Source organism: Capsicum annuum, chromosome 11 (assembly GCF_002878395.1).
Source record: "Capsicum annuum cultivar UCD-10X-F1 chromosome 11, UCD10Xv1.1, whole genome shotgun sequence".
NCBI classification, from domain to species: Eukaryota; Viridiplantae; Streptophyta; class Magnoliopsida; order Solanales; family Solanaceae; genus Capsicum; species Capsicum annuum.
Window position 1 is genome coordinate 3,779,457 of NC_061121.1, and position 12,904 is coordinate 3,792,360.

At 35.5% G+C, this 12,904-nt stretch overlaps 1 protein-coding gene across 1 annotated transcript; it reads left to right on the forward strand.

Annotated features, from left to right (window-relative positions):
- Window positions 1-1,612: 1,612 nt before the first annotated feature.
- Window positions 1,613-8,520, forward strand: LOC107848384 (GDT1-like protein 4). The gene is made up of 13 exons (XM_016693146.2): window positions 1,613-1,869; window positions 1,961-2,029; window positions 5,019-5,078; window positions 5,187-5,234; window positions 5,842-5,927; window positions 6,019-6,055; window positions 6,133-6,180; window positions 7,246-7,314; window positions 7,396-7,440; window positions 7,531-7,592; window positions 7,790-7,862; window positions 7,953-8,061; window positions 8,245-8,520. Exons 1-12 carry the CDS (start codon window positions 1,849-1,851, stop codon window positions 8,019-8,021), a joined length of 687 nt encoding a protein of 228 aa, XP_016548632.2. The 5' UTR covers window positions 1,613-1,848; the 3' UTR covers window positions 8,022-8,061; window positions 8,245-8,520.
- The last annotated feature ends 4,384 nt before the right edge of the window (window positions 8,521-12,904 follow it).

A 12,904-nucleotide genomic window follows, 5' to 3' on the forward strand; every position in this document is an offset into this window, starting at 1 on the left:
AGAACCAGTTTTGATTTATGCCTGGGTGCTCGACGATGGAGGCAATTCACCTAGTGCGGAGACTAGTGGAACAGTACAGAAAAAGGAAGAAGGACCTGGACATGGTGTTTATCGACTTGGAGAAGGCATATGACAAAGTCGCTTGGGAAGTCCTTTGGAGATGCTTGGAGGTGAGCGGGGTCTTAGTGGCGTATACCAGAGCAATCAAGGACATGCATGATGGAGCTAAGACTCAGGTGAGGACTGCGGGAGGCGATTCAGAACATTTCCCGGTCTTGACAGGGTTGCATCAGGGATCTACTCTTAGCTCATTTTTGTTTGCTTTGGTTATGGATATGTTGACACGGCGTATCCAAGCGAGGTACCTTGGTGTATGTTTTTTGCAGACGATGTGGTTTTGATTGGGGGGGGGGGGGGGGGGGGGGTGTATGAATGATAAATTAGAGGTGTGGAGACAGACCCCTGAATCTAAAAGGTTCAGGTTAAGTAGGAGCAAGACCAAATATTTGGAATGTAAGTTTAATATCGCGAGGAAGGTGGACGAGGTGGTAGTAAGGTTGGATTCTCAAGTGGTGTGTAAGAGGTATAGTTTCAAGTATCTAGGGGCTATGATTCGGGGGAATGGTGAGATTGACGAGGATGTCTCTCACCGGATCGGGGTGGGATGGATGAAGTGGAAGCTCGCCTCGGGGGTGTTGTGTGTTAAGAAGGTGCCACCCAAGCTTAAAGGCAAAGTTTATAGGGTAGCAGTCCGTCCGGCCATGTTGTATGGAGCGGAGTGTTGGCCTGTCAAGAACTCTCACATTCAAAAATTAAAGGTGGCGGAAATGCAGATGTTGCGCTGGATGTGTAGGCTTACTAGGGGGGATAGGGTTCGGACTGAGACTATTCGAGATAAGGTTAGTGTGGCTTCGGTGGAGGACAAGATGCGGGAGGTCCGTTTGAGATGGTTCGGACATGTGATGAGGAAGGGAACGGATGCTCCGGTTTATAGGTGTGATAGGCTTGCTTGGATGGTTTTAGGTGGGGCAGGGTTAGGTCAAAGAAATACTGGAGAGGTGATTAGGCGGGACATGGAGCAGTTACAGCTTACTGAGGACATGACCCTAGATAGGAAGATCTGGTTGACGCGTATTAGGATAGAAGGCTAGTGGTTTTTTCTGTAGGTAGGATAGGGCTTTACTTGGCCGGTGCAGTATTTTTGTTATGCTGCATTACGATTGTTTGCTATTCTTTGTTTACTACTCCTTATAGGTGGCGTATTTATGTCATGCCATATTGTTCCATGCTTTGTGTACGTTTTTGATGACTTATCTTATCTTGAGCCGGGGGTCTATTGAAAACAGCCTTACTACTTCTCCGGAGATAGTGGTATGGACTGCGTACATCTTACCTTCCCTAGACCTCACTATGTGGGAATACACTGGGTTTGATTTTATTGTTATAATATGTCATCTCAATTTGAAACGAACAATTTGAAACAGAGAGAATATTATTGACGGGAGATAATAATTAGTATCTACTAGGATTACATCGTTATGCGTAAGGTGAGTCGAACACTTTAATTATAAAAAATAAATAAATCATTCTGAATCTTTTTCACATCTGTGAAAAAACCTTTTGTTATACCCCAATACCACGCGCTTTGTCTTTACATAAACGTACCGTGTCGTACACGAGCCAATTATTTTTTTCAACAACTCTGAGAGAGCTCAAACAAACTCGATCCCCCTTCACACAATTTATATATATATATATATTATTCATTTGACTTCATTATTCTTAAGCCATAAATATTAGTAATTGCTCTCTCAAAGCTTGACTTTCGAGGAGCAATTCAATATCAATATGAGTCTTTCTGTGGCACAGGTAAAATTAATTCACTGTATATATATGCATTTTTATTTTAACATATGCTTCAAGCTACATCAATTTTATTTTGTTTTTGGGAATTTAATAGGGTTTTACGAAGTCACTAGCGATGACTGTACTGTCTGAGATCGGAGACAAGACTTTCTTCGCCGCGGCGGTAAGTTTTTTTTTTTTTTTTTTAGATTTTGATTTATTTTAAATGTTTTTAATTCAAATACTCTCGAAATAAGTGTCGCTTTAGCTCATTTTATAAAAATAAAAAATGTATTTTTAAGCACTTGTTTTTAGGCTAAAAAGACGAAAAATAAACTAAAAGGAATAGGCTTTTATTGTGATTAAGCTGGAATTATTATTGGTGGATAGAGGTAGCTGATAATTGTACTGGTTGGAGGTAGCAGGTACCCGTGGAATTAGTGAAATTAACTGTCGAATCCTGTCTTTTTTTTTGACTGTTAGCTGTAATTTGACTAATTTTTTGGAGCTAAAATGAGGTAGATTAATTCAAATTTTTAAATTCTAAGTTTAGATGTTCGAAAACTATACGAGAAATACTAAAAGTTGCAATCTTTTTCGTATTAATACCATGGAAAACTACATGTTAAAATGTAAGTCAAAGTCCATGCAATTTGACTCTTACGAAGCGAAACGTGACAAGTGAAAGTTAATAACAACAATAACATACCCAGTGTAGGGAGGGTAAAGTGTACACAGTTCATATAACTACCTCAGATAAAGTAGAGAGGTTGTTTCTGATAGACCTCCGACAAGTGAAAGTTAACGGAGGGAGTATTTTGTATTCTTAAAAGACTAAGTAATTATCGTACTTTGAATAAAATGTGGTGGAATAGAGTGGATACATAGAGGATTTGTATTGTCGAACTTAATTCATTTGGGATTGAGGCATAACATATTGATTAATTGAATATGTGTGCTTGAGAATGTGTGTGAGTACGGATGGAAGCTGGGAGCTCAAGAGTCAAGAGTGAGCTTAAACTGTGTTAACAGAGTAATAGTTAATACTGTTTAGCTCAAGAGTGAGTTTAAATCGAGTTACGGGGTAATACAGTTTAAGGTTTGGCCTGTGTAAGGCGAATTATGGAATTGTTATGTTGTTTTATTTGATGAGTAAATCACAGCGTTTGTATACTATTTAAGCGAGAAGTAATTCAAAAGCCTTGATTTAGGCATAAATATTTGATTAATTGAGTATGTGTGCTAGTAGTAATAAGGATGTGTTTGATTGTGGATGGGAGCTGGGAGCTCAAGATTGAGCTTAAATTGAGTTAACGGTAACACATTTTAAGGTTTGATCTTAGCAAGACGAATGGTGGGGTTCTTATTTTGTTTCAATTGATGAGTAAGCAATGGAGTGCTTGTTTGCCAGAATGAAAGGCTTTTTTTCCGGGATACTATTTAAGCGCAAACTAGTTTTCAAAAGCTTGATTGAGTTGCTGCTGTTTTGGGTTCTGAGTTTTAGATAGTATGACTTAATAAGTAGTGTCAATTGCTCAACTCACCTAATATCCAAGTGAATGGTAAAGCATTTCTGTTAACACTTTGCAAAAGTAGAAACTTTTAGGTTTTTCGGTTTAGGTAGCTCCCAGTGATTTCTTCGTCTCCTATTGTCAACAACAACAACAACAACAAACTGAGCGTAGACCCCACTTTGGGGAGGGTAAAATGTACGCAGTCCATACCGCTACTTCCGAAGAAGTAGAGAGGCTGTTTCCGATAGACCCTCGGCTCAAGACAAAAAAATAGTAAACAAAATCGTAATGAAACATGAAACGGGATGGATGGAATAACAGAAATAAGAAATAAGACACCCCTACAGTAATATCAAACACTCACAAACCAAAGACACCCCCACACCCACAAACTCTCCTAACTAGCAGCTCCTACCTATGGACACAGTCCTAGGATTACTAGCCCGGCTACACCAAAGTTCTCTTCCCTACCTGCTACGACTCACCCACTCACACTAGCCTTCTAGCCTAATCTGCGACCTCCATACCTTCCTATTGTCAGTCTTTTTAATTCATTCCTTTTTTTTGGGTGGGTGGTGGGGTGGTGGTGGCGGGTGGAGGGTGGGGGGTTTGAAAGCTATCCCTAATTCATGCATCTTTAAGTTGTCTGACCTTTCATTCCCTTCCTTTTGAAATTGCTTATATATTAGACTATTAGTAGTATTTAAAGTTGGTGGGAATATACTGATTATGTTGTTGTTGTTGTTGTAGTATTTAAAGTGGGTGTACCAGGTGGCCTTTCTTACCTTTATTTATATTTTGGAACCTTAGAATCTTATAACTGAGTGGCCATGGAATCCTAAACAACACAGTGGAATGAGGATAAATTCTAATCTGCTGTGTTACTCTTCTCCCAATTAATTTTTTAGTTTGTAGATAATAACTAATTGCAACAAGTAATTCCACTTGAGAAGAACAAATGCCAAGAAGAAGATATTAATCTTTATTTGCCTCCTTAGTGACCAACCCAGCCTCCCAAAAATTCTGCTTAGTTCATCGCTTTTGTACGTCAGCAGAAAGTACTCTTTCATTACCTGTTACGATTACATCTTCATCCCAATGTTGTGTTTGTATACCAAAAAGTCATATTTCTTTGTCTTGCTGCTGGACCTTATTAGTTTATTAGTTCGGCTATGTTCGAGCTTAAACCAGTATTCAACTTAGAGCTAAGGCTGTCGCGTTGTCTATTACGCTATGCATAAACTAAATCAGCACCTATTAATTAGAAATTAAAGTCTCTACCAATAATGATGAACCCCATAATGTCACATTTTTAGAATGTGCAGCCCATTGCAATGCTTCTTTATCCTTTAATAGAAAGACAAAATCAATATGACACAAGTTAGTGTTGCTAATTGTGAGATTTAACTTGCGGTTCATCACTTTATTTGTTGTATGTTGAGCTCCATATCGCTGAGCTTTCAGATTATTACCTCTTTGCTTAAACTATTTTTGACGTCTAACCATTTAGCTGCTGCTTTGTTCACTAAAATATTTGGTAATGTGTAAGAATTCTAATTTATTCTGATGTCCTCATCTTAAGCGCCTATGTTGCTTCTGCCTTTCAGAATATTCTCTAAGAAGTTAACTAAATTTTTGACAATTTTCATTCATTTCAAGATCTTGGCTATGCGTCATCCTAGGAGACTCGTCTTATCAGGTTGCCTTGGGGCTTTAATTGTAAGACTTCATATACCTTTCGTATCAGCATTTTTTCCCATTTATTTGACATTCCCTTCTTTATATTGTGGTCGATAACAGTCTCTCTTGAAATGTTGGTGGCTGTAGGTAATGACCATTCTGTCCGCCGTCGTTGGTTGGGCTGCTCCCAACTTGGTGAGTTTCATCTAGTTGCAATCCCTTTGAGTTTATTGGTGGTAATCTTGTTGTTCACTTAAGCTGTTGCATATTTGATGTAAAGGCATAATCGGAATGTGAAATATTTATTTATCCTGTTCTTATAGAAACAGTACATTCTAATAGTTCTAATGACACAGCATTAAACATCGCGGCTATATTAATCTCAAGGTGTGTGCCTCATGCTAGTGATCAGTCGCGTGCAACTTGAACAGTCATCTTGTTTTCTTACTGTCTACCAAATGTGATAATATGTATGCACCAATTTAAAATAATTTAAAAAACTTGTTATATATTCAAGTCATTTTATGCATCCATTATCTATGTTGGTATCTCATAATTCGTACAAATAAATAGAGGTTCTTGCCATGCGCTAGATGTGTATGGAGTTCATTTTAGAGTTAATTGGATGAAGATTGTGTATTCTGTTAATTCAAGTTCACTATCATTATGATATAGCAGTCTATCATACAAGTTCCGTTCAATTTCAGTACCTTGGTTTCTTGACAAAGCACTTCGTAATCTGCTTTTGAATGTATCAGCTTTGTTTGTGCAAAACTTAAAAGTTCTCTACCTATTCCCACAGATCTCCCGTAAATGGACCCATCATATTACAACACTGCTGTTCTTGGGATTTGGAGTATGGTCTTTGTGGGACGCATTCCACGATGGGTAATCATTTGGTTCCTTCTTTCTTCTGACTATACTTATCTCTGTATGTTCATTTGTTTTTTCATTTATCTAATTCTAATTTCATCCACAGGGACGATGAGGAGTTGGCTGAAGTTGAAGCACAGCTGGTCTGTATCTTTCCAATTACACGTTACCGAACATGAATTTTTTCTTTTCTTATTTTTACCTTACATTTTGCAAGTAGGACGCTGATCTAAAAGCTAATGGTGGAGCAACTAAGGAGAAGAATCAGGTAGCTTCTTGTTCTTTTTAAAATCAACTTTTAAGATTTGTTGTTGTTAAGATAAATGAAAATGATAGTTCTGTTAAGCTATGTTGCTCGGACTCTTCAAAAATGTCAGCGGGTGCGTGTCGGATTCGCCAAAAGTAGGGTATTTTTGGAGAATCTGACACGGGTACAGCATCAAAAGTGAAGAGTTCACGCAACTTAGCAACTTAGCTGTTAAGAGAAGGAAAGATTAACCTCTCTCTGTCTCCATAGCAGCAATTTACTGTCTTATTCTTGATGCAAATGCCAGTGAGTGGCTACAGTGATTAAGATTTCTTTTCGGTTATGAATGCTATTTGTCTAGCACCTCTCGGTTTGAGATTGCAGTTCTCTGTCTCTTTTCCTCTTCCATAGGTAGGTATAGTGATAATTTTATCGTCTGACTACGAGAAGTAGGTGTTTTCAGCATTTCTTAAAGAACTTGAATAAAATGCCTTATGTAGACCAATAAAAAAAAAATGAGAAAAGCAATATAAACAACAAAAAACACCTATGCTATTTAGCTTTTTTTCCGACAATGCCTTATGTATACAAACACCACTCTTGTCTGAGTTTTCTGCTGAGGATTCTCAGACGTTCACATCATTTGGCAGCGTCATTTCATGCCAATCATTTGTGTTAACTGAACTCAAACAAAGCAAGCTTACATTCTCTTTCTGATTTGCTCTAATTTGTCCATCCTGGATGACAATTTCTAGACCTTTGAGTACTTACTATTTATCTTTTAATAATCCTCCTTTCTAGTCATTATAATGGACTTCAATTTGGGTGAAAGATCGTACTTAGTCGTTATAATGGATTTCAGATTGGGTGACGATCCTGCTTTGTTAATTACAGCTTATATGGTTTTGTTTACTTCTTTTTCAATGTGTTAATCTTTTAGAAACAAATTCATCTAGTGTACTATCAGATTCTTATATTTCCAATTTCCTAGTTCTCATAAGAACAGGTGTAAGGTTGCCGCAAATTATTTTTAGAAAAGAACACATATCTTTGTCAATAGTTTTAACAAAGTTATCTTTTTCGTAGGATTCTGACGATTTAAAGAAGCAGAGGCGGCCTCTTCTCGCTCAATTCTTCTCACCCATCTTTCTGAAGGTTAATATCTGTTAAATAGCCACCAGAAATATGAAGGTCATTGTTTAGAAACAATCATATATAATGCCTTAAATTTTGCAGGCATTTTCAATTACCTTCTTTGGTGAATGGGGTGACAAGAGCCAGGTATGCAACTGCACATAAGTGTTGTAATGTGAAAATCTGCATAAACTTCTGAGAGAGCTCCTAATTTTAGCCGTTGTAACCACTTTTCAGCTTGCTACCATTGGTTTGGCTGCCGATGAGAATCCACTAGGAGTTGTTCTTGGCGGAATACTGTAGGTTCCTCCTTTGACGTAGTCGACTTCTTATGTTTTCAACTACGCTGCCATTCTAATATTTGCTTTGTGGCTCCAGTGCCACATCTGAAGTGATAAAAAGATGTCAATTAATACAAGCACTCTCGGATTTAACATAATTGACGTTGAGAATCAGTGAGATGTGCAGTTTTATGATGTAGTTAAATCTTTCTCAGGGGACAAGCTTTATGTACTACAGCTGCTGTCCTAGGAGGAAAAAGCCTCGCATCTTCAATATCCGAGAGAATAGTAAGTCATTGAATTAACTTGTGCTCTTGTTTACGTCTTAAGTTCCTTTTGTCTATTTTCATGATAGCAGAGTTATTGCGTGTGATGTAGGTGGCACTTGCTGGTGGATTTCTATTCATTGTTTTCGGAATTCAGTCCATCCTTTCACCAGTCGAGTAACCATGGCATTTTATCTTATGAATAGTTACCCGGTTCTCCGGTTAGTCCCGTCTTTTTCCCCCTTCTGCTATGCATGAAACAGTTTGATATTAACGTTAGAATACCAAAAGTAAATACAAGGCTTACTGTATGCTCGCGTAGAACAATAAGCAGCTGACATGTTTCTGAAAATGCCCGTGTTTGACGATGAATGGATTGACATTGGGACATCGCTTTAATGCAGGAAGTGAACGATGGTCTAGTTGCACCCGATATGAAGGTACAACGATTATATAAAAGCAAAAAAGTCGCGAAAACACTATTCAATTGTTCCATTAATTTAGACTAAGGCTCCGGGTTTGGCCCAAGGCGGACAACCACTATTTTTAACCCTTTCACCGAAAGTCAAATATGTAGACAAATTGCAATGGACAGTAGATACTATTTATTTGCTTGTGACAAGCTTGTTTTCATGAGCCCATTGCACCATTTTTATGTACTATGGTTGTTTATTCTTCAATTTCTGTCCATGTTCGTATTTTGGTTTCCATTTTTATGACTGCAATGTGGAGTATCAATGAAGCGGAGCCTGAAGAAGTTGTTGTCATGTTATCAAGAGGTCATGAGTTCAAGCTGTGGAAACAATGTCCTGCAGAAATGTAGGTTAAGACTGTACAATAGATTCTTGTGGTCTGACCCTTCCCTGGACCCTGCACATTTTGATGAATGAATGAAAGAAAATGTAGTGATTTTAGTTAGGGGTGGCAATGGTGCGGTGTAGTGCGGGTGCGGTGCCGGTTTTTTCTAAACCCGCAAATTCTAAGATCGCCTTGCTCTGCATTACCTTTAAACCCGTATAAACACACCCCACACTCATACCCGCACCGCACCGCACCGCCTCCACATTACCTTTAAACTCGTATAAACTCACCCCACACTCATACCCACACCGCACAGTCCCACATTTTGTTTTTTTTTCTTTTTTGAAAAATTTATAATTCCATTGAAAATGATAAATATTTTCAAGAAATAGTAACAACCAATTTCTATTATATCACTTTTCACTAAGAAATTGTCAGAAAAGTATCACGTGTACAAGTAACGATCAAATATTTAATTTTCATTAAGATGAATAAAGAAATTTAAAAAGTTATAAAATTGTTTATTTGTAGTGTTATGCATGTTGTAAGTATCATTTTCTTAAATGAAGGAGGATATTATTCATTTTCTCTTCACACTGCTGCTTGCTTCGGAGACTAAACAACGGAAATAATACGTAACAGTCAGCTAAATAACAATAATAAGAAGGAACGAACTAAAGACATCGGAGGAAGGACTGACGAAACTCTTTCAGTATGGAGCTGCTTTTGTCGGTGGATGTATACCACTCAATGTGAAATTTCTCGACGCGAATCTGAATATAGTTGGATCATAACGTGTCTATCGGACACATGTTGGGAAACTAAAAAGAATTAAATACCAAAATTTCAGATAGTTTGTGATCTTTTGCGTGATAGACACCATATCTTGAGGCTAAATCTATAGTACAGTTTCTTAAGGATTCGATATGAGTTCAGCAACATTTTGAAGGGTCCGAACATAAACTATCTCTATATTTTGACTTGTTATAACATAAAAAATTGCTCTATTTTCCACGTTACCTTTTTTCAACTTTCATGAACATTACCTTATTTTTAACGAGTTGCGTTTACGGAATAAATATTGCATAGTCAAAAAATCACTTATCATTGTATTTGGATGGCTAAACCAAACATTTTAGAAATTCAAAGATTAAAATTAACAGGTATTTTTAATTATACTTTTAAAATTAAAGAAATATGCATAATATTTAAAAGGAGATAATGTGTCTACAATCATTAAACAAGGGTAACTTAATAAATTATATTTTATATATATTTTTTTTTATGGATTAAAAAATATTGAAATGACAGGTAAAATGAGACGGAAGTATTAAAGTCTAAGGGATTGTTAATTTGCCTAAAAGTGGGGGACACTGTTGAACAAAAGATAAAATGCTTTCAGAACAAGAAACTAAAAAAGTTAAATGTTTTTTTATACTATATACAACGCACCTAAATCAACATATGTGTCTCCTAATCAACACCAAATTAATAACAACATTGAGAAAATGACGTGAGCTCGTTCATATTGTCGGTTGTAATTCTGAATAGAGGAGGATGATTGTCTAGGTCCGACGGTCAATCTCTCGATCTATCTCATAAAAATAGCGATAGATCTGTGTACATTTTATCCTCTTCAGATGCTATTCATGAAATTACATTGAATTTGTTGTCGTCATTGTTGTTTTCTAGTGAAATATATAGAGACACGATTAGCCAGTGGCGGAGCCACCTTATTTGCTCCAGGCGATTTATTCGAACCCCATTCGACGAAAAATTATACAGTTTTTATACTATTTTTTACATGGTTAAAAATATTTTTTATGAATATATAGTAGATATTGAACCCCTTTGGACTAGTTCGTATATTTACTTCTGAACCCCTCAATGAAAATTCTGACTCCTGAACCCCCTCAATGAAAATCCTGATTTCGCCACTGCTACTAGCTAGTCATTGGTAATTAGCAACCATTCATTGAGTTGAATCTTTGGGTGACAATCTTCTACTAGTACTGATAATCTTTCTGTATGATGATGACATGCATGTCTGAGAAAACTAAAATAGACCACCATGAATTATTTTGCAACAAATAATGTCTAGGTACTAGCTATCCATGTTGAGAGAAATATTTTCCCTTCCCACTTGGTTTTGTTGGTATAGTATTTTAGGCAAATTTCACATCGACAAAACATGAGAGAAATATTAGGTATATAAGGCATAACTTTAAGATCTACTAAGATACTTTAAAGTCGTGTAGGTTTAAGCTGAAGCAAAAAATATCATCAATAGAATTCAAAATTATGATTAATTGATTAGGGATGGAGTAACTGTGCCGTTACATGTACTAGCTGAGTCATTTCACATGTAATTTTAGGTGAGCTGAACAAATCTCTATGTTCAACTGAGTTTAGATAAATTCTATATATTTAAGATGAGAGTAGAGTGAACCTCAACTAAGATGTCGAGTTAATAACTGGATATGTTTAATATTATTGATAAATTTTACATTAGCAAAACACGAGAGAAGTTTCATATATATCAAAAAATAAGCTTTAGACTCTAGTAACACGTATATTTTAAGTCATGCAAGTCTAAGCCCAAAACGAATAAAGTCATGCAGGTCTAATCCCAAAACAAATAATATTAGACAAACAACATAAATTTCGACAGTTTGTAGCTTAATTACAGAAAATCTCGACATTTTGCATAATTATTAAAATTCTCGATTTTCGATCTGTCGAGATACATAATTAGCTTCCGATCCATCCAACGAAGATATAATTTTTTTCCTATTTTTTTTGACTTTAAATCTATCGAGATACAATTATATAATTAGCTTTCGATATATTCAACGAAGATATAAAATTAGTTGAAATTTGTATAAGCACTTTATAAGAGTGTAAATACGATACGATAAGTTAAGATGCGTGTTTATATTATTTTTCCATAATATTGTTAGTGAATTGTACTATAGAAGAAAGGGAAAAAATTGAGTTCATGACTTTACTAAATTGAAAATTAGGATAAAAATTAAAATTAATATCCTTAATTAGGTTTATATATGTTCCCCTCAACTTTCATTTCTAGCCATTTTTTTTTCATCACTAAATAATAATAACAATATTATTGTTTATCTAGTCAATTTTCAACTTGTCTAATCAATTTTAAAGTTTATATTCCTGTTCCCTATTTTTGTGTAGCAGCCAATAAAGCAAATTTTAGATTGTGTCACATAAAAAAACACCTGTTTTTTTTTAGTGCTTTTTGCATTAGAGTAACACGTTAGGCCATTTTTTGTGGGATTTAACTAGAACTTTTTTCTTTAACCTAATTATATAATACTACAATTTATTTTTATTAAACGATACAAAATTTCTATTCTTTTTACTAATTACTCAATTTAAAAAAACAACAACCGAATACATCCACAAACACATAAGTTTTCGGATACATAATTTTTATTGTGTATCTCCCCTTGATCTACTTAATGTATTATATATCTCGATCAAATAGTTTCGGAAATGAATATATTTCAATTATCAAAATTATGTATTTCAACTTTAAAATCATGTATTCGGATGTTAATTATGTATCCGAAAATTGCAAAATAAAAAAATATTTGTAATTTAGTAAAGAGTAGAGATAGAAAATAATTAAGGGTAAATTTGTTGGGATTTATTTAATTTTATTTGGGGTATAAAGTTGAAAATAACACAAAAGTAGTTCCTTGGAAAATTGTTTGCACTATAATTTTTTATTAATGGACAAAATAAAGTTTTCATATTTTGGGTAAGATGAGGAGAAACTAAGGTTAACGTGTCGATTAGTGATTAATAAAATGATTAAAACGTTGACAAATTAAATTCTTTATATGTTTAATGCGGATTGAACATAATTATCGATACCTATATTAGTGGAAAGTAATGGATATTAACAGGTTGTTTGGATGGTGGTTTTCTGTGGTATGGTATGATATGGGTACCATGATTTATGTTTTTTTTTTTTAAAGGTCAAAGGCATCGATAGACACTCAAACTTAGTGCCAAAATTCACTTAGACATCTAAACTAAGGTCTGTTCCTATCAGGCCCCTAAACCCTCCACATTTTATTCCAATTGGGCCTTTTTTGCCTATGTGGCACTGCGCGTGCAGTGTCATCGTGAGAGGAGCGCGAGGAGCATTTTTTTTTACTAATTTACAAATAAAAAGATGTCAAGTGGCATTGAGGGCCCCAAAATTTTTTTAATAACAATTTTTTTTTT